Source organism: Corylus avellana, chromosome 11 (genome assembly GCF_965113065.1).
Source record: "Corylus avellana chromosome 11, dhCorAvel1.hap1.2, whole genome shotgun sequence".
Lineage (NCBI taxonomy): Eukaryota > Viridiplantae > Streptophyta > Magnoliopsida > Fagales > Betulaceae > Corylus > Corylus avellana.
The window spans coordinates 15,523,241-15,545,334 of record NC_142500.1 but is presented as its reverse complement, the minus strand read 5'-3'; the positions used below and the strand labels follow the sequence as shown (position 1 = coordinate 15,545,334).

Genomic DNA, 22,094 nt, shown 5'->3' with positions numbered 1-22,094 from the left:
ATGAGAGAATTCGAGATTCTGAAATTCATGGTCAGGATCTCTCGAAAGAGATCCAACGCTTACCGTCATTCCACGTGTCCCACTAAATAAATAACAATAAAATATGATTTAACTTTTTTTTAAAAATAAATAAAAAACAAAATAATAAAAAAAAATATATATTTTTTATTATTATTATTTGGCCCTTGGGGGTGGCCACCCCCAAGGGCCACCATTTGGCCATGGGGGTATCAGAGCTTTCTCTTTGAATTTTCCGCATCTTCTTCATTCTTTTCTTCCTATCTTCATAATATCTTCCTTCATTCCTTCAATGACAATTCCTGAAAAAGCCACAGAAACTTTCACTACTGTTGCTACCTCCACAGAAATGGATTCTTCTAATCCTTTCTTTCTCAATCATGGCAACAGTCCATGCGCCATGATTGTTTCTCAATAGCTCAACGGTGATAACTATAATTCATGGAAGAGGGCGATGATGATGGTTCTATCAGCCAAAAACAAGCTTGATTTTGTTAATAGCACTTTGTCTAAGCCTTCCAATCTTACTAATTCCACTGGTTTGGCATGGACCAGGTGCAATAATGTTAGAAGAGGTGACTTGCATTTCCTCTTCAACCTTACCGTGGGCCCCAAACAATTATCGTCACTTTTACACCCATATCTTTTGACTTAAGCTTCTCTCTCTCACACGTCCATTTTGTCCCTTCTTTATTAAGCTTCTTCTAGAAGCTTTGACAAAATGGCTTTGTTGTTAAATGTTGAAGCCATTCGGTCATGAAGGGATGCAGCAATTTTTAGTTGAAAGAGAAGAAGAAGAAAAAGCTGAAGCTTCCCGAGAGAGAGAGAGAGACTTGTGTTGTGCTGTAGAGAGAGAAGAAGATACACTATTTTTCTTCATTTTGATCTCACATTTGGAATGTTGAAAAGCTTAGAGAATTTTAGAGAATATTTTCTCTTTTGTATCTAATTCTCTTTTGAGTGAGATTGGGGTGTATTGGGGCTTTTGGGTTTTAGTGGTTTTGTTTGTACTACTCTTTGTACTCCACTTTTTGTTAGTGAATTTCTCCTGGATCGTCTCCGCCAGTGGATGTAGACTTGTTAAGCCGAACCACTTAAATCTTGGTGTCTTGTGTGGTTGTGTTATTTTTCTATTCTGCACTTTTCTACTTCTTTGGTGATATTGGAATTTGCATTTGTCACAACAAACTGGTATCAGAGCTCAGATATTTATTTTGTGGGATGGCTACTGCAAAATTTAAAGTGGAGAAGTTTGATGGTCAGAATAGTTTCAGCCTTTGGCGCATCAAGATGCGAGCTTTGTTACGACAACAAGGCTTGGCGAAGATTTTGGATGGCGAGGTGCCATCAACATCATCAACGGAGGAAACGAAGGAACTTGAAGAAAAAGCCCACAGTGCAATTTTGTTGTCTCTTTCAGATGGAGTTTTAAGAGAAGTTGCCAATGAAGAAACAGCCGCTGGACTTTGGAAGAAGCTGGAGAGCTTGTACATGACGAAATCCCTCACTAACCGATTGTATTTGAAACAACGGTTAAATACCCTCAAGATGAAAGAAGGTATGCCTCTTTGTGATCATCTTGATGACTTTAATAGAATTATTTTGGATCTGAAAAATATTGATATTAAAGTAGATGATGAGGATCAAGCCCTGATTTTGTTGTGTTCACTACCGAATGCCTTTGATAATTTTGTTAATTCAATGTTGTACGGTAGAGATACTATCTCCTTAGCTGATGTTAAATCTGCTTTGAATTCTATGGAGTTGAGGACAAGATTGAATAGTAAAGGTAGTGATAATCAGGCAGAGGGTTTATTTGTTAAGGGTCGTTCAGAAAATTCTTTTAATTTTAGAGGTCGATCCAGTGAGAGGGATTCGAGTAAAGGTAAATCAAGAGGCCGATCACAGTCCAGGTCAAAGAAGAAAGTGAAGTGTTACTACTGTAAAAAGTACGGGCATTATAAATCCGAGTATCCGAAGTTGAAAAATAAAGAGGAAGGTGACAAGCAAAGTTCCTCTTCTGTGGCTGGTGTTGTCGAAGGAAATTCTAAGGGCTTAGACCTTGTCCTTGTAGTTACCGTTTCTAATGATTGTTCTAACGACAAGTGGGTCCTTGATACTGGTTGTACATTTCATATGTCCCCTAAAAGGGATTGGTTTACTAACTATGATTCAGTCAATGATGGTTCAGTCTTGATGGGAAATAATGTCGCATGCAAGATTGTTGGTATTGGTACAATCAGAATTATGATGCATGATGGGATTGTGAGGACTTTGACGAATGTTCGACGTATACCAGATTTGAAGAAAAATCTTATTTCATTGGGTACTTTTGACTCCCTTGGATACAAGTATTCTGGTGAAGGTGGAGTCATTCGGGTTAGCAAAGACTCATTGGTTATAATGAAAGGTAACAAGGTTGATGGCCTCTTCTTTCTTCAGGGTAGTACGGTAACAGGTTCAGCTGCTGTGTCTTCTTCAGATGATCCAGATTCAGACACGACTCGGTTATGGCATATGCGGTTGGGTCATATGAGTGAGAGGGGTATGACAATCTTGAGCAAACGGGGTTTGCTTTGTGACCAGAAAACAAGATCTCTTGACTTTTGTGAGCATTGTGTGTTCGGGAAACAGTGCAGAGTCAAGTTCAGTACAGGTATCCACAAAACAAGTGGTACATTGAATTATATCCAATTCAGATCTATGGAGTCCCTCTCAGGTTCCATCAAAGGGTGGTGCTCGATACTTTGTTACATTTATTGATGATTATTCGAGAAAAGTCTTGGTGTATTTTTTGAAGAAGAAAAGTGATGTGTTTGTCACTTTCAAGCAATGGAAGACATTAATTGAGAATCAGACTGGGAAGAAAATCAAGCGACTCAGAACAGACAACGGAATGGAATTTTGTGGTGGTGAATGTAATAAATTCTACAAGAATGAAGGCATCGCTAGACATCGCACAGTTAGTCATACTCCACAACAAAATGGGGTCGCTGAGTGGATGAACAGGACTCTCTTGGAGAGATCGCATTGCTTACTTTCAAATGCCGGCTTTGTCTAGAGATTTTTGGGCTGAGGTAGTCAATACGGCTTGCTATTTGGTCAACTGTTCTCCATTAACAGCCATTGATTGTAAAACTCCTTATGAGGTATGGTCTGGTACTCCTACTGATTATTCATTTTTAAAAACTTTTGGTTGTCCTACTTATCATCATGTGAATGATGGCAAGCTTGAGCCTAGGTCAAAGAAATGTATATTTCTAGGCTATGCAGATGGGGTGAAGGGATATAGATTGTGGTGTTTTGATCCTAAATCACCTAAGTTTATAGTCAGTAGAGATGTTGTATTTGATGAATCTGCCATGCTTCACCCGAGAAAGGAGTCTATTGTTTCTGCAAGAAAGGAGCAGGGTTCTAGCAAGGAGGTGGAACTTTAAGTGAAGGCTTCATAGAGGGTGCGAGATAACACTCAAGATCAGCCTGTTACAGATGTTCATGATTCTAGTTCTGATGATGATGATCCACAAGAAAAGCAAGAGACCAGTATTGCGGCTGGTAGACAAAGCAGGCAGATTAGGCCACCTCAGAGATATGGCTATGCAGATTTGGTAACATATGCACTTACTGTGGCAAAGGACACTACAGTCCAGGAGCCTTCCACTCACTCAGAAGCTGTCACAAGTAGTAAGTCTGGTCAATGGGTTATTGCCATGAATGAGGAGATTGAGTCTCTTCATAAGAACCAAACATGGGAATTGGTGAAATTGCCTAAAGGCACTAAAACTGTTGGTTGGAAATGGATCTTCAAGAAAAAGGAAGGGATCCCAGGTTTTGAAGATGCAAGGTTCAAGGCACGTTTGGTAACAAAGGGCTATAATTAAAGAAAAGGTATAGACTTCAATGAAGTTTTCTCTCCTGTTGTGAAACATAGTTCTATTCGTGTTTTGCTTGCCATGGTTGCTCTAAATGATTTGGAACTTGAGCAACTTGATGTGAAAACTGCATTTCTGGATGGTGAGCTTGAGGAAACCATTTACATGCATCAGCCAGAAGGGTTTATTGTTGGAGGTAAAGAAGATCATGTTTGTCAGTTGAGGAGGTCGTTGTATGGTTTAAAACAATCTCCAAGACAGTGGTACAAGCGCTTTGATAGCTTTATGATCGGACATGGTTACACAAGAAGTAGCTATGACAGCTGTGTGTATTACAGGCAATTGCCAGATGGTTCTTTTGTTTATTTGTTACTCTATGTGGATGACATGCTTATTGCTGTTAAAAGCATGTTGGAGATTAAGAGATTGAAAACTATGTTGAGTGATGAGTTTGAAATGAAGGATTTGGGTGTTGGGAAGAAAATCCTTGGTATGGAGATTCACAGGGACAGAAAAGCGCGACAGTTGTATTTGTCACAGAAAAAGTACATTGAGAAAGTACTTGAACGCTTTGGTATGCATAATTCTAAACCAGTGAGTACTCCACTTGCAGCTCATTTCAGACTTTCAGCAGCGTTAGCGCCACAGAGTGAGCAGGAGCAGCAGTTCATGTCGCGTGTTCCTTACTCTAGTGCAGTTGGAAGCATCATGTATGCGATGGTGTGCACTCGTCCAGATATTTCACAGGCAGTCAGTGTTGTTAGTCGCTACATGGCGAATTTGGGCAAGGCTCACTGGCAGGCAGTGAAATGGATACTCCGTTATTTACGAGGTACTACAGATGTTGGCTTTGTCTATGATAGAGGCAGTGATATCAGTTCCAGTGTCATTGATTATGTTGATTCAGATTATGCTAGTGATTTGGATAAGAGAAGATCTCTGACAGGTTTTGTTTTCACTCTCTCGGGGTGTGCCATTAGTTGGAAAGAGACTTTACAGTCGACGGTTGCTTTGTCCAATACGGAGGCAGAGTATATGGCAGCAGCAAAGGCAGTGAAAGAAGCAATTTGGCTCAGAGGTTTGGTTAGTGATCTGGGTTTGCAGCAGGATGAGACTATTGTATTTTGTGATAGCCAAAGCACAATACATTTGACCAAAAATCAAATGTATCATGAGAAGACCAAACACATTGATGTTAGATATCATTTTCTTCGGGAGGTCGTGACAGAAGATGATATCACAGTGAAGAAAATTGTTAGGACGGAAAATCCAGCAGACATGTTGACGAAGCCACTTCCGATCCTCAAGTTCAAGCATTGCTTGGGCTTGATTGGTGTTTGTCGTTTGTAATTACCCTTAGGGGTGTTAGAGGAGACGTCTTGAGGAGATTTGTGTTGAAGACTTGATGAAATTCAAGTCAAGGTGGAGATTTGTTAGAAGAGGTGACTTGCATTTCCTTTTCAACCTTACTGTGGGCCCCAAACAATTATGGTCACTTTTACACCCATATCTTTTGACTTAAGCTTCTCTCTCTCACACGTCCATTTTGTCCCTTCTTTATTAAGCTTCTTCTAGAAGCTTTGACAAAATGGCTTTGTTGTTAAATGTTGAAGCCATTCGGTCATGAAGGGATGCAGCAATTTTTAGTTGAAAGAGAGGAAGAAGAAAAAGCTGAAGCTTGCCAAGAGAGAGAGACTTGTGTTGTGCTGTAGAGAGAGAAAAAGATACACTATTTTTCTTCATTTTGATCTCACATTTGGAATGCTGAAAAGCTTAGAGAATTTTAGAGAATATTTTCTCTTTTGTATCTAATTCTCTTTTGAGTGAATATGGAGTGTATTGGGGCATTTGGGTTTGACTGGTTTTGTTTGTACTACTCTTTGTACTCCACTTTTTGTTAGTGAATTTCTCCTGGATTGTCTCCGCCAGTGGATATAGGCTTGTTAAGCCGAACCACTTAAATTTTGGTGTCTTGTGTGGTTGTGTTATTTATCTATTCTGCACTTTTCTACTTCTTTGGTGATCTTGGAATTTGCATTTGTCACAACAAATAACATGGTTCTCTCGTGGCTACTAAATTCTGTCTCTAAGGAGATTGCCACTAGCATCATTTACATTGATGATGCATCTGACATGTGGAACGATCTTCAGGATCGTTTTTCTCAGTACAATGGGTCATATATTTTCAGCTTCAGAAGGCTCTTTCCTTTCTGTCACAGGAAAATAGCTTCGTGAGTTCTGATTTTACTGCTATGAAAGGTTTATGGGATGAGCTAGGAAATCATCAACCAACTCCTACATGCACGTGTGGAGCCTGGAAGACTATCATGTCTTATCATCATCAGATGCATGTTTATCAATTCCTGATATGATTGAATGAGAGCTATTCACATGTTCAAGGTCAGATTCTACAAATAGATCCACTTCCTTCTATTAACAAGGTTTTCTCACTTGTTGTTCAAGTGGAGAGGCAACACTTGATTTCTTCTTCAAGTTTCCCTTTCAATCAGAATACTACTACCTTACTTACAAAGGCTGCCCCTCCAAATCGTTTCGCTGCTAATAGACCTTATCAGAATTGTAAGGATAGGCCTATATGTTCTCATTGTGGCATTCCTGGACACACTATGGAGAGGTGTTATAGGATCCATGGTTTTCTACCTGGTTACAAGTTTAACAAAGGAAGGAATGCTCCACATCTTGCCAATCAAGTCTCTGACTACACTCCTCCTCAGTTGCCAATTACCTATGAACAATGTCAATAGCTCATGGACATGTTCAAGCCTCTAACTCCATAACCTGAATCCTCTGCCAATCAAGTTTCACTCACCAATCAGGTTTCAACAGATCCCATTCAAGGTGAAACTTCTTCCAATCTGACAGGTGCAGGCAATTTCTCAATCACCTCTCAACTTTCTTTCCTAGATACAAAACTTTCAGTTTTTGCATCTTCTACTTTTTTAACTCAACAGAATGCATTAACAAATTATGTCAAAGCTCTTTGGATCATTGATATTAGAGCTACAGATCACATGATCTGTTCTATTTAATTTTTTACAACAATCACTTCTATTATTTCAAAAACAATAAGGTTACCTAATGGACAACATGCATCGGTAACTCATATTGGCACAATTAAGATTTCAGAATCTTTTATATTAACTGATGTGCTTTGTATTCCCTCTTTTTCATTCAATTTGATATCTGATAGTAAGTTGATTAAAAGCTTACAATGTTGTTTCATTTTCTTATCAAAATTTTGCTTCATTCAGCACCTTACAAGTTAGAGAATGATTGGTGTGGGTGAAGAGGCTGGAGTTCTGTATCATTTGCTGCAAAATCCAGTTTCTGTTTTGCCTTTGAATTCTGTAAATTTCAATTCCAGTTCTTCCAAGTTTAATAATGCAATAACTAGTTTGGCATCTACTAGTTTCTTTGTTGAATCTATAAATGCTAGTTTGTGGCATTTCAGATTAGGTCATCTTTCTGATCTACCTTTAAAGATGCTTTCCCCTGTAATTCCTCAGATTATTCATGAATCAAATAAACATTGTAGCATTTGTCCTTTGGCTAAGCAACACAGATTATCTTTTCCTCATAGTACATCTGTTTCTAAACAACCTTTTGATTTAATTCATTGTGACATTTGGGGTCCCTTTTCTGTGAAATCTATTAGTGGATCTTCATATTTTTTAACTATTGTTGATGATCATACAAGATTTACTTGGATCCATCTATTGCAAAATAAGTCTCAAACTAGAAACCATATTTAGACTTTCTTTAATATGGTTGAAACTCAATTCAATTTTAAAATCAAATCTTTAAGATCAGATAATGGTGTTGAGTTCAGCATGAGTGATTTTTATGCATCAAAAGGTGTTCTTCATCAACTTAGTTGAGTAGAAACACCACAACAAAACTCAATTGTTGAACGAAAACACCAACATACTCTAAATGTAGCAAGATCTCTTAGATTTCAATCACACTTGTCTTTAAAATTTTAGGGAGATTGTGTTCTTACTACAGTACATCTAATCAATAGGATTCCTACTTCTGTTCTGCATAATAAATCTCCTTATGAAGTCTTATTCAAATCAATTCCTTCTTATTCCCATTTGAGAGTGTTTGGTTGTCTTTGTTATGCAAACACTCTTCTTAGAAACAGACACAAATTTGATCTCAGAGCTAGACCTTGTATATTTCTTGGATATCCATATGGCATTAAATGTTACAAGCTTTATGATTTAACTCTTAAATCTGTGTTTGTATCAAGAGATGTTATTTTCCATGGAATCATCTTTCCTTATGCAATCAAATATCCTGCTTCAAAATTGCCTTTTACTGATTCAGTTATTCCTTTACCCATTCATGATAATAGTTTACCTGAATCAGTAGCCAGTTTATCAAATCCTATGATTTCAATTTCATCCCCAAATTATTTGGAGTCTAGTACTTCTATTTCAGAATTATTTTCCTAGTACACTGAATTCTAATTCAGATCAAATGCCTGATGTTATACCATCTACTTCTGATTCTGCAAGTTCACATTTAGAAATTCCACATCAGCAACTTAGAAAGTCTTCTAAGGTAAAACAAAAACCAAGATATTTGCATGACTATCACTGTCATATTACTGCCTCCACATCAGAACCCACAGCAGCTTCTCCAGCTTCAGGTATTCTTTATGATTTATCTTCAGTTCTTTCATATAACAAGCCTTCTTCTAATCAGAAACTTTTTAGTCTCTCTGTTTCTGCTATTGTTGAACCAAAGTCATATAATCAAGCTGTCAAGTTTGAGGAATGGCGTGAGGCTATGGATAATGAGATCAAGGCTCTTGAACTCAATAATACTTGGACAGTGGTTGATCTCCCTGCTTCAAAGCAATCTATTGGATGCAAGTGGGTTTACAAGGTGAAATTAAAGTCTGATGGGACTTTGGAGAGGTGTAAAGCAAGATTCGTGGCAAAGGGTTACAACCAATGTGAGGGATTAGATTATTATGAAACCTTTTCTCCTGTGGCTAAACTCACAACAGTGAGAACTCTTTTGGCAGTTGCAGCTGTAAAGAAATGGCATTTTCACCAATTGGATGTGAATAATGCCTTCGTGGGAACCTTGATGAAGAGATTTACATGTCATTACCTCTTGGTTTTTCTAAAAAGGGAGAGTCCAGTAAGCGCAACAAATCACTTTATGGTCTAAAGCAAGCTTCCCGGCAGTGGTTTGCAAAGTTTTCTTCTGCTTTGATTGAATTTGGATTTGTTCAATCTAAAGCTGATTATACCTTGTTCACTACAAATTTGAAGGGTTCATTTATTGCATTACTGGTATATGTAGATGATATAGTAATTGCAAGTGATAATCCAGTTGAGGTTTCAAAGTTTATTAAAATGCTTAATGATAGGTTTAAGCTCAAAGATCTTGGACAGTTGAAATATTTTCTTGGTTTGGAAATAGCTCGAAGTGAGCTTGGTATCTCTGTTTGTCAGACAAAGTATGCTTTGGAGATTCTTGAAGATACTAGTATGCTGGCCTTAAAACCTGCAAAATTCCCAATGGAACCTAATGTGAAGTTCTCTAAGGATTCTGGTCCTATCTTAGATGATCCTACTTCCTACAGACGGCTTGCTGGTAGATTACTCTATCTCACCATCACAAGACTTGATATTTCATTTGTTGTTCACGTTCTTCGTTAGTTTATGGACAAGCCTAGAGTTCCTCATTTCGAAGCAGCTAATAAAGTACTAAGATACATCAAAGCATCTCCAACTCAAGGGTTGTTCTTTCCAGTTAATTCTAGTTTACAAATGAAGGCATTTTGTGACTCGGACTGGGTTAGTTGCTCCAATACAAGAAGGTCTATGACAGGGTATCGTATTTTTCTTGATAATTCCTTAATTTATTGGAAATCAAAGAAACAGATGATAGTTTCCAAGTCATCTGCAGAGGCTGAGTACAAGGTCATGGCATCTACTTGTTGTGAGGTTGTGCGGCTTAGAACTCTTCTCCAAGACTTACAAGTTTCTCCTCAAACTGCCCTGCTCTACTTTGATAGTAAAGCTGCTCTCCATATAGCAGCTAACCCTGCCTTTCATGAGCGTACAAAACATATTGACATTGATTGTCATGTTGTATGAGAAAAGCTTCGCCGAAGCCACCCCAGCCCCATAGCCAAACGGTGGCCCTTTGGGGTGGTTCGGCCACCCCCAAGGGCCAAATAATAATAATAAAAAAAATTATATATTTTTTTATTATTTTGTTTTTTATTTTTTTAAAAGCTAAATAATATTTTATTATTATTTATTTAGTGGGACACGTGGCATCACGGTAGGCGTTGGATCTCTTTCAAAAGATCCTGACCGTGAATTCCAGAATCTCGAATTCCCCTCTAATTCTAGTGGATCCTAGTCCGATAAAAGGAACTTCATGTTTGATGGGCTTTGAGATTCGTGCCTACCCTTGGGTTTTTTTTGGCTGTTACCACTCTTAAATGCAAGTATTCGTTGGCAGCCTTGAAATTTCGAAGTGACGATTGCGCATCCCCTCAAAGACCCTTTTCAAAAGTGTATTGCCTTTGTCCATCTTTTCTTTTTGCCTCTGAATCTCTGTCTTCTACTCAGAACTAGATTCTCTCTAATTCATTTGAACTAGAAATTAAAACATCGAGTTAATTATATAAGATATTTTTGTCTTTTTACTTTTTAAGGAGACAACATACTCATCAAATATAATTAACTAGATATTCTCTAATTCAAATGAACGGGAAATGATCTTAACTCCTTCCACCCATATCTTTAGGCGTTAGCTCGCTTAGGCTATCACCTTCATGACTCTTTCCAGTTTTTACTTTGTTCAAGTCGTGACCGTTATTTTAGAAATTAGGCACCCTAGGAATTGAAGGAGCGTAGTTTCTCCGGCTGAGATATATCAACATATGAATTTGGATACTCTAAAGCCTTGAATGGACTTTAGAAATATGTTCTTTGGCTAATTAATTTTTAAATGTCTCCTACATCCGATTAGTTATATTTTTATCTGTATCATTTAAATATTTTTATTTTTTATTTTTTATTTTTTGGACTTATAAGGATTGTATTTTTCCTAAATATCATATTTTTCAATTTTTCGGAAAAAAGAGATGTGGAGAGAGAAATAGTAGGAGAAAATTTTGGAAAAAGAGAGATGTTGAAGAGAAATAGCAGGAGAAAATTTTGGGAAAAGAGAAAACATGTGAGAGAAACAATAAAAAAATGAAATGGCTCCCGAGAAAAGTGCCGCTACATGTAGAATTTTTTTTGGCTAATCCAATGTAGAGGTTTTTTACAAATCTCATTAGCCATTTTAGATAAAAGTACAATTTGATTCTTCCATCGGGAATGCTCTAAGAGAATTTCCAATGGAGGAGCCAAATTTTTATGCAAAATAGCTCCTCAAAACGTACTTTATCTAGTTTAACTAATGAATTTTTAAAGGTCTCCTACATCCGATTAGTTATATTTTGATCTATATCATAAAAATATTATTAAAAGTGAGAAAAATTTTGGAAAAAATAGAACATGTGAGAGAAAAAATAGGAAAAGTTTTGGGAAAGAGAGAACATGTGAGAGAAAAAGTAGGAAAAAATTTGAAAAAAAAAAAAAGGAGAAAACAAGTAAAATAAGCAATAAAAAATAAATTGTTCTTCTGAAAAGTGCTGCTACATTTAACTTTTTTTTTTAGCTCTTCCAATCAAATATCTATTTTACATTTTTTTTTTCTAATCTAATATAGGGTTTTTTAATCATTTGAAGAGTCATTTTAAATAAAAGTAACATTTGGCTATTCCATTGAGAATGCTTTAAGCCGCCTATTTGGACTTTAATTTGCCAATCCATTTAGCAGCCTCCTACAGACATTGAATTTAACAATAGTTCGCATGTGCTTTTGTCTGCAATTTTCATGTCATGGATAAATACTCAGCCGAGCCTGCCTGCTAGACACCAGAGAGCTCAGCCTTAATGCCCACCATGGCTTTGACATGGACCATAGCCGCAGTACTGGTGATGCTAATTGCTTATCTCCTGCTAGAATGGGCATGGAAAAGCAGCAGCAAGAAGAAGAAACTACCTCAGGTCCAAGAGGGTTCCCTATATTTGGGAGCCTTCATTTGTTGGGGGAATTACCTCATCGCGATCTGCATCGACTAGCCCAAAAACATGGCCCCATCATCTACTTGCACCTAGGCTTGGTGTCTGCCATTGTAGTCTCGTCGCCTCAGGTTGCTGAGCAGTTTCTTAAAGCACAGGACTCGGTGTTTGCTAGTAGACCGGCTCTTGTGGCCGCAAAGCACATTACGTATGAGCAAAAGAACTTGTCTTTTTCTCCATACGGCTCTTATTGGCGCAACATGCGGAAGATGTGCACCCTCGAATTGCTTAGCAGTCATAAAATCAATTCTTTCAAACCCATGAGAAAACAAGAGCTCGGCCTTCTGATAAAGTTTATTCAAGAGGCTGCTCGCGATTGTGCTGCTGTTGATCTGAGTGCCAAGGTTTCATCTCTCAGCGCAGATATGAGTTGCCGTATGGTGTTTGGGAAGAAGTACATGGGCAAGGATCTTGATGAGAGGGGATTCAAGGCTGCAATCCAAGAAGGCATGCAACTATTAGCAACTCCCAATATTGGTGATTATATTCCTTACATTGCAGCCCTTGACCTGCAGGGGCTGACACGACGGATGAAGGCTATAAGTAAGATCTATGATGACTTTTTGGAGAAGATCATCGATGAGCATGTCCAATCCAAGGACGAAAATAAGACCAAGGACTTCGTTGATGTCATGTTGAGGTTCACGGGATCTCAAGAATCTGAGTACCGTATTGAACGCTCCAATATCAAAGCCATCATTCTGGCAATTATTCATACAATTTGCATGCATGTATTGTTTCAAACAGAGTAGTAATTTTGCTGACAGTCATTTTGTTGCAGGACATGCTTGCAGGATCATTGGACACTGCAGCAACGGCAATCGAGTGGGCACTCTCAGAACTAATGAAGCATCCTCGAGTAATGAAGAAAGTTCAAAAGGAGTTGGAAGATGTGGTGGGGTTGGTCCTTCACTTGGAGCGGATGGTAGAAAAATTAGACTTGGATAGCTTGGAGTACTTGGACATGGTCTTGAAGGAAACCTTCAGGCTACATCCAATAGCACCATTGTTGCTACCTCACGAGGCCACGGAGGATTGCACGGTCAACGGTTTCCACATACCCCACAAGTCTAGAGTGATGATAAACGTATGGGCAATTGGGCGAGACCCAAGTGCTTGGAATGATGCAAAGAATTTCTTCCCGGAAAGGTTTGTCGGAAGTAATATAGACGTCCGGGGACAGGACTTCCAAGTTATCCCATTTGGGTCCAGCAGAAGAGGCTGCCCGGGGATGCAATTGGGTCTCACTGTGGTTGGGCTAGTGGTGGCACAACTTGTACATTGCTTTGATTGGGAGTTTCCTGATAAGATGCAGCCAAATGAGTTAGACATGACAGAGGAGTTTGGTCTTTCAACTCCAAGAGCCAACCATCTACTTGCAATTCCTACTTATCGCCTACAAAAATGAATTAAATTAGTCTTTTCTTTCTTTCTTTCTTGTTTTCTTGCCTAATAAGAGCCGTACAATGCCCGGATCTGTAGTAAACCTGTATTTGGTAATTTTATGCTGCATTCTCTTTATGATGAGTGGAACATTGTTATAAAAAAAATATAATAATAATTAAAATAGTAGATTCAGACTCGATGACTCAGCCTGCCCCACAAGAGGAGGGAACAGTCCAGTAATATCAGAACCATGACCATACATATTTAAATTCAATTTGGAATTTATTTATCAATTAAAAATCCCTGCAGGCTGCAGGTTCTCGAGTACCGAGTTTCAGAAAAGTAGAGGCATGAGGGTGACACGTTGATAGGAATTTGGGTATTTTCAGCACACGTGGCCTATTTATAGCCTTCTGTTACACCAAATTTACCCCAAACCCCACCTCCACTTTACCTTCACGTGTATATATTTTCATATTTTATATAAATAAATAAATAAAAAGAAACTACACCAACATCTACATGCCTATATTATATATGCTAGCATTGATAATGATAAAGGGCGGACTTTGGCCCGTTTAGACTAAATAATTTAAATTTACAGCATTTAATAGTTTAATATTATATACGAAACAAAGTTTGAATTGGCAATTAAAGGCTTCTTCTTTTTCCTCGTTTTTTAATCTTTCAATTTTGAATTTGTTGAGCCGTTTATTTCATCGTCCGTCATCTCATCACATCATCTAGATTGAGAAATTAGAATCCCAACAACTCTCCTATCCTGAAATCAGGCAGGGGCCAATGGCAATGGAGATAAGATTGTAGAAGATGCCGACAACTCTCCTACCCTCCCCGTGGACAAGTTTTTCTCCGTTTATCCAAACCCAATTTATAAAAGTACATGTCCAAAAAATATCTCATTTGTATGGACTAAATTGAAAAAAAATTCTCACAGCTTCATACCCTTTTTGGCAATTGCATTTTCAACTTCGGTTTCAATTTTTGCGTGGCTTTTTATATTGAGAAATAATTTTACATTGTATATGAACAAGACCTTGGGCTCTTTATAAATAACCTTCTCTTATTGAACTATATATATATATATATATATATATATATATATATAAAAAGAGAAACACAATCCTCAAATTGTGTTCTATAAAAACAATGTTCCACTCATCATAAAGAGAATGCAGCATAAAATTACCAAATACAGGTTTACTACAAATCCGGGCATTGTACTGCTCTTATTAGGCAAGAAAACAAGAAAGAAAGAGAAGACTAATTTAATTCATTTGTGTAGGCGATAAGTAGGAATTGCAAGTAGAGGCTTTATTCTTGGAGTTGTAACACCAAATTCCTCTGTCATGTCCAACTCATTTGGCTGCATCCTATCAGGAAGCTCCCAATCAAAGCAATGTACAAGTTGTGCCACCACTAGCCGAACCACAGTGAGACCCAATTGAATCCCCGGGCAGCCTCTTCTGCCGGACCCAAATGGGATAAGTTGGAAGTCACGTCCCCGGACATCTATATTACTTCCGACAAACCTTTCTGGGAAGAACTTCTCTGCATCATTCCAAGCACTTGGGTCTCGCCCAATTGCCCATACATTTATCATCACTCTAGACTTGTGGGGTATGTGGAAACCGTTGATCGTGCAATCCTCCGTGGCCTCATGAGGTAGCAACAATGGTGCTATTGGATGGAGCCTGAAGGTTTCCTTCAAAACCATGTCCAAGTACTCCAACCCATCCAAGTCCGATTCCTCTACCATCCTCTCCAACCCCACCACATCTTCCAACTCCTTTTGAACTTTCTTCATTACCTGGGGATTCTTCATTAGTTCTGAGAGTGCCCACTCAATTACTGTTGCTGAAGTGTCCATTGATCCTGCAAGCATGTCCTACAAGTAAAAGACTGTCAGAAAAATTACGACTCTGTTTGAAACAAAACATGCATGCCAGTTGTATGAATAATTACCAGAATGATGGCTTTGATATTGGAGCGTTCAATCCGGTACTCAGATTCTTGAGATCCCATGAAGCTCAACATGACATCAACGAAGTCCTTGGTCTTATTTTCGTCCTTGGATTGGACATGTTCATCGATGATCTTCTCAAAAAAGTCATCGAAAACCTTACTAACAGCCTTCATCCGCCGGGTCAGCCCCTGAAGATCAAAGCGCGCAATACAAGGAATATAGTCACCAAGATTAGGAATTGCTCCCAGTTGCATGCCTTCATGGATTACAGCCTTGAATCCCTTCTCATCAAGATCCTTGTCCATGTACTTCTTCCCAAACACCATACGGCAACTCATATCCGCGCTGAGAGACGAAACCTTGGCACTCAGATCAACAGCAACACAATCGCGGGCAGCCTCTTGAACAAACTTTACCAAAAGTCCAAGCTCTTCTTTTCTCATGGGTTTGAAAGAACTGATTTTATGACTGCTAAGCAATTCAAGGGTGCACATCTTCCGTATGTTGCGCCAATAAGAGCCGTATGGAGCCATGGACAAGTTCTTTTGCTCATAAGAGATGTGCTTTGCGGCCTCAAGAGGCGGTCTACCAGCAAACACCAGGTCATGTGCTTTAAGGAACTGCTCAGCAGCTTGAGGCGATGAGACAATAATAGTAGGCATCAAGCCTAGGCGCAAGTGCATGATGGGGCCATGTTTTTGGGCAAGTCGATGAAGATCGCGATGAGGTAATTCCCCCAACATATGAAGGTTCCCAAATATAGGGAACCCTCTTGGACCAGGAGGTAGTTTCTTCTTCTTGCTACTGCTTTTCCATGCCCATTCTCGCAGGAGATAAGCAAGCATCACCAGTCCTGCGGCTATGGTCCATGTCCAAGCCATGGTGGTCATGTTTGATTCTGATACAACAAGAGAGAAGGTAGAACTAGTGTTTTTTGTTTAATTTTCTAGCTCCCTGGTCTTTCTTTCTTATACCCATTTTCGCCGAACATATTAGCTATGTTTGGCAAGGGGAAGCCCCGCACTATAGTTGGAACGGCACTGTTCTAGCTACAGTACAATCTAACATGAACAGTATTAAATTTGACTTTGTAATATTTTTTTTTTTTATTAAAAAAAACAAAGTATTAAAATTGGCCAATGCTGCCAAAAATTGCTGCACGCTTCACGTGAAATTTTTTTTTTTTAATTTTTTTTTTCAAAGCAAAATATTAAAAAAAAAAAAAGAAAGAGGGAGGAGAACGATGGGGTGGTTCCAGCCACCTCCTTGGCCAAAAATGGGGTGGTCGGACCACCGCATTTTTGGCCAAGGGGGTGGCTGGAGCCACCCCCAGGCCGATCTGGGGGTGGTTCGACCACCCCCATGGCCAAGGGGGTGGTCCGGCCACTCCCTTGGCCAAAAAAAAAAAAAAAGAGAACCAGCTGCATTTGGGGGTGGCCGTACCAACCCCAAGGGGCTGGGGTGGTTTCGGCCACCCCACACCGGCCGTATGGGGTAGCCGAAACTACCCCAGCCCTTTGGGGGTGGTCTGGCCACCCCCAAATACACCCCTTCCCTTTTTTTTTTTTGGCCAAGGGGGTGGTCCGATTGGCGGCCAAAAATGGGGTGGTCTGGCCACCTCATTTTGGCCAAGGGGTGGCTGGAACCACCCCATCGTTCTCCTCCCTCCTTTTTTTTTTTTTTTTATTTTGCTTTGAAGAAAAAAAAAAAAAATTCACGTGAAGCGTGCAGCAATTTTTGACAGCATTGGCCAATTTTAATACTTTGTTTTTTAAAAAAAAAAATAAAAAATTACAAAATCAAATATAATACTGTTTATGTCAAATTGCACTGTTTCAGCTACGGTGCGAGGCTTCCTGATATGGTCAATGCTACCAAAGATAGCTATTACTCGTTTTCTGGGTCAATTACACATCCCTACACTTTTGAATCCCTGTTTCCTGATATGGTATTAAAATAGTCGGTAAATATTAAATAAGAGGATCTAATAATAATATTTTTTTTTCACGTCAAAAAAAAAAAAAAAAAAATGCAATTGGGAATGTGAGAAAGGAGTATTTGGAGCATTTTTTATTAACGTGCAGAGAACTCGGCATGGTGGGCAGCACAAGCGGGTGATTGCAGGTTTAGGTGATTTTTGACGATCCACTCAAACTCGATGGTTAATGGGATTTTCTTTGTCAAAAGGCTGCCGCACAATTAATAAATTATTGTGCTACAAATTATTAATTTGTAGCAGAAATTCTTTGACTAGTGACTAGTGAGTCCCACAGTTTTTTTATTTTTTTATTATTTTTGCAGAGAATAGTGAGCTTTCTCGTAAAATGTGAAAGCTTCTCTAATAAAATAAGAAAAAATAAATAAAAACGTGAATCTGACACAACCATGAGCTTTAATTTTGCATATGCTATTAGTGCAAATTAATCATAATAAAAGTCAATTCTAAATATTTGATTCCCTAAATTATTCCTTATTTGGAATAAATCACCTAACAACGTAATTATGTTTAATTTAAATCACAAAAATACATGTGGCATACGTATCATTCCTTAGATAAAGTTTCTTACATGTGGCATATGTTTTTACGTCATCAATCATTATGGTAAAATTTTCAAATTCCCTCTCATTCCATGTAAAGCATATCATAATTGAGGCATACCCTCAATTTCATTTTTTTGAGCCGGCCAACCATATCCGACCTTCATTTTCTTTTTCCTTTTTTAGAAAGAACCATATATATCTTCCTCATTTCTGAGTATTATATTATATAAAGGGTTGCTTTTCTGCATAACTAGCATCACTTAATTTGCAGATAATTAATCAACATGAAGCTCTTTACACCACTTTTGATCCTCTTCATGGTTTTCCTTTCTTTTCATCAAGGTACAAGTACTATATATATATATTTTCAGTAGATTAATTCTATTCTTTTGTAAACCTGCTAATTGATGCATGTGTATGGCCATGTTTGCACAGGTGAAAGCTACTTGAGGGTTTGCAGGGATTGGAATGTTCCTAAGGCTCTCTCTCCATGCAAGCTACCACAATGTGATCAGTTTTGTGCTAGGCTGCACTACAAACCTAGGGGTTGGGGAAATTGCATACACAAGATTTGCAGGTGTTCTTATCTTTGTCAACAATATGCTCCTCCAAAACATTAAGCCACTTTATCCCTCTTATTAAACCATATTTACCTTCTTCGGAGGATCCTTTAATAATTTCCCGTCTTCAATTAAAAAAAAAAAGGGGGGGGGGGGATCTTTAAAGTAGGTTATGTCTCTATCATTGGGTTTTTTTCTTCTTCTTTTTTTTCCTATTTTTTTTCTTTAATTCATGCAGAAGTTGTATGGATTTGTTATTTTTATAAATAAATCTGCCACATAATGTCGTTAGATTTCAAGTTTTCTTTTGTGCACAAATTTACATTCTTAAACCACAAACTTGCTTTGAGACTGTTTGGATGAGTATCTAGCTAGTATCCAATGAAGAAGATGAATAAAAGTAAAAATGTTTTTGTTTTTTTTTTTTGAAAATGAGTTGAACCACCCATAAGATTTGGCATCTTCAATTTGTTTTATTCTTCCTTAGCTACGATTGATGAAGATTTTGGGCATTTGTTAATTTAGTATTTACTATATTTTAATATAATTTAGGGTTAAATACCTTTTTGCCCCTGTGGTTTAACCATTTTATTTTTTGTCCCATAGGATTTAGTTTTTATTACAGGAGGTACCTCAGATTTACATAAAGACAGAGATGGTATATTCATCTTAAAAAATTAAATTATTTTTGAAAAAAACAAAAATTGGACGGAATTTAGACCGAGGTACCATCTCCGTCTTTATGTATAGCTGAAGTACCTCATGTGATAAAAAACTAAACCCTAAGAGGCAAAAAATAAAGTTGTTAAACCACATAGGGCAAAAAAGTATTTAACCCTATAATTTATTGGTATAAATACTGTGGTGACAAAATCCAAAACATTTAATTTGAAAAAATGATTTGAGATTTATGGAATTATATATATGAAAAAACTTCACTCTCCCTCTTAAACTTTTATATATATATATATTGTAAGAAACCACAAACCAGAAACAAATACAGCAACATTAAGCTGCATGGGAAAGCTAGAGCTTTTAAATTATTTAAATAAATTATCAAAGACATCATTATAAACTTTAAATCATAATTATAAGATTGATAGTATTCATTTTTGGCCACGAAGATTGTCACATTAAAGTTGTGAACCACCAAATCAAACATGAATTCTGTATTATATATTAACCAAATGCAAAACCACAAAAAATAAATAAATAAAAAAGAAAAAGAAAAGCGGGAGAAAAGAAAGAAAAGAGCTAGAGAGAGCAATTTTGTCTTATTGTTCTCTTCGATTAAAAAAATAAAATAAAAACTCCCAATTTGATCACACAATCCGCTTGAATTGAAGGAAGAATTTGGCGTTTATGCATATAACTAACAATTATCACCGCCAGATTAGTACCCAAATTAAAGCCTATAATCACTATTTACTCGATTTTTATAGTAATTGAACAAAAAAAGATCAATAGCATTTAATCCTTTGCACAATGTTTGAGGCGTTGCCATCATCGGAATTGGATCATGTCTAGTTCAAATCTAGTTCCTTACATTTGAGGGGGCATTTTTATTTTTCACTTTTTTTTATTTTTTTTTTTTGTAACAAAAATAAGAAAACCTTTTATCAAGACCATCCTGATAATACTCTTTTTATAGCCCCTAATCAATAACCGACACATAAGCAAAAACATAAAAAGTGCACAAAAATAAGTTAAACCAAAATACATTAGATTTTAGGGTAATAAAATTCCTAAAGGGTTAACCTTCCACCTCTAAATTTTAGTTTTGAATCTAAAAATGAGTTTTGAGACATTAAAAATGGGTTTTGAAGCGGGTCACGGCCGGCGAGGTTTGAGGCGTTCACCACTGGCCAGACCCACACTGTGGGTTTGGTCTGGGTCTTGCCGGCTATGGTTTTTTTTTTTTTCTCTAATTTGGCTGGTGTGATTGTTCTCACTTTTATTTTTTGCATTTTTCTTAAATTGATGATGTGTCGCATAGTAATTAAAGGCTGCAAAAGAGATATTATCAGGATTAACCTAATAGTAGTGGCTCTCAACAAAAATATTCATCAAATATAAGTAATGGCATCCTGTCGAGTTCAAGTCGACTGAAAATGATCCTAATTTCCGTCATAAACAAGTCATAATTAATGGGAAATGGACTATTTCTTTCGAAAAATGTCACTATATCAGGAAAGCACTTAAACTAGACGTTTGGAATGGTTAATGTGCTACTCCTTCTTTAGTAATTTTTCTCTCTGAATTATGTTGGTATGAAAATAATATTTAATGATATTACGTAAAATATCAATCGAATTATATAAGTCATTATAATTGATAGATAAATAATAGAAAAAAAAAAAAATATATATATATATATATATATATATATATATATATATATATATATATATATTTCAGGACTTCAATTTTGTCATTATTTTGGTAATGAATGAAAATTTTATCATCCACGATTGACTTCTACAAGGTAGTGCTTTATTGTAGGAATTTCATAATTATAGATTAGGATTCTCTAGTTTTTTCATAATAATCTGATTGATCAAGCAAAGAATATATGGAGATGTTCCACCAACTTAGTCAAACACAGCCAACCTCTTTGTTCTTATTATTATATTTTGGGGAAAACTTCAATTAATTACCACCCCTAATCGTTTATAATTTTTGAGACATAGTTGGATATGCATATATAAATATTATCCGTGTTCGTTTACTCATATTTCACTATCCGCCTGCATATGTGCAGATAATAGATATGGTATAAGTTTGTTCAGAATGAGGGGTTGAAAATTCGCTCGTAACCCATGTAGATGAGCTAGTAGTTGACATGGAGAGGTTTTTAACCGCTCACTTGAACACCCCTAACCAAAGTAATGCTATGGACCATCTATTCATCCGGGTAAATAGAAATTTCCTTTAGAAAAAACTAGGGCATTGACCCTCCTCCACACATTCCAAAAAAATTTGCTATTTATTCGGATAAATAGATGATGTCTAACATTATTCCTCCTAACCATATCCTCATTTATGAGTATTATATAAAGGGTTGTATTTTTTTTTTCCATAACTATCATCACTACCACATAATAAAGATGAAATTCTTTATGGTTGTTTTGATCCTCTTCATGGCTTTCCTTTCTTTTCAACAAGGTACAACCTTCATATTCTCTTATCGAGCAAATCCTTTAAAAGGGTAAAATTGTCATTTTATTTTTAGACAATTCTGCCCTTCTAAAAGTAATTAACTTTGAAATGAAGAAGTTCCTTCTCCCTCGACTAAATCACTCGAGTATTTTTAAGTTCTATAATTTTGGAAACTTGCAGCTAATGCTTGTGTATGCCATGTTTGCACAGGTGAAAGCCACTTGACGATTTGCAGGGATTGGAATGTTCCTAAGGCTCTCTCCCCCTGCAAACTACCACAATGTGATCAGTTTTGCGCTAAGCTCCACTCTAATCCTAAGGGTTGGGGAAATTGCATAGAGAAGGATTGTCGGTGTGCGTATCCTTGTGAAGAAAGTGCTCCAAA

At 37.3% G+C, this 22,094-nt stretch overlaps 1 protein-coding gene and 2 pseudogenes across 2 annotated transcripts; 2 read left to right on the top strand and 1 right to left on the bottom strand.

Moving 5' to 3' along the window:
• Positions 1–11,909: 11,909 nt before the first annotated feature.
• LOC148583150 (cytochrome P450 71AU50 pseudogene) lies at positions 11,910–12,901 on the top strand (annotated as a pseudogene).
• On the top strand, positions 12,674–13,662 carry LOC148583149 (cytochrome P450 71AU50 pseudogene; annotated as a pseudogene). The gene is made up of 2 exons (XR_015909445.1): positions 12,674–12,743; positions 12,861–13,662. The product of XR_015909445.1 is annotated as a cytochrome P450 71AU50 pseudogene (transcript).
• A 982-nt stretch (positions 13,663–14,644) lies between these two features.
• Positions 14,645–16,461, bottom strand: LOC132165530 (cytochrome P450 71AU50). Its single transcript, XM_059576140.2, has 2 exons — positions 15,449–16,461; positions 14,645–15,371 (listed from the first exon to the last, which is right to left on the bottom strand). The coding sequence occupies exons 1-2, from the start codon at positions 16,337–16,339 to the stop codon at positions 14,757–14,759; spliced, it is 1,506 nt and encodes a 501-aa protein (XP_059432123.2). The 5' UTR covers positions 16,340–16,461; the 3' UTR covers positions 14,645–14,756.
• Between the last annotated feature and the right edge of the window lie 5,633 nt (positions 16,462–22,094).

Excerpts from the sequence above, each read along its gene's own strand:
- LOC132165530 (XM_059576140.2), bottom strand. The coding sequence starts at position 16,339 with ATGACCACCATGGCTTGGACATGGACCATAGCCGCAGGACTGGTGATG. Across the intron at positions 15,372-15,448 it reads ATATCAAAGCCATCATTCTG|GACATGCTTGCAGGATCAAT; the intron begins GTAATTATTCAT and ends TTTTACTTGTAG.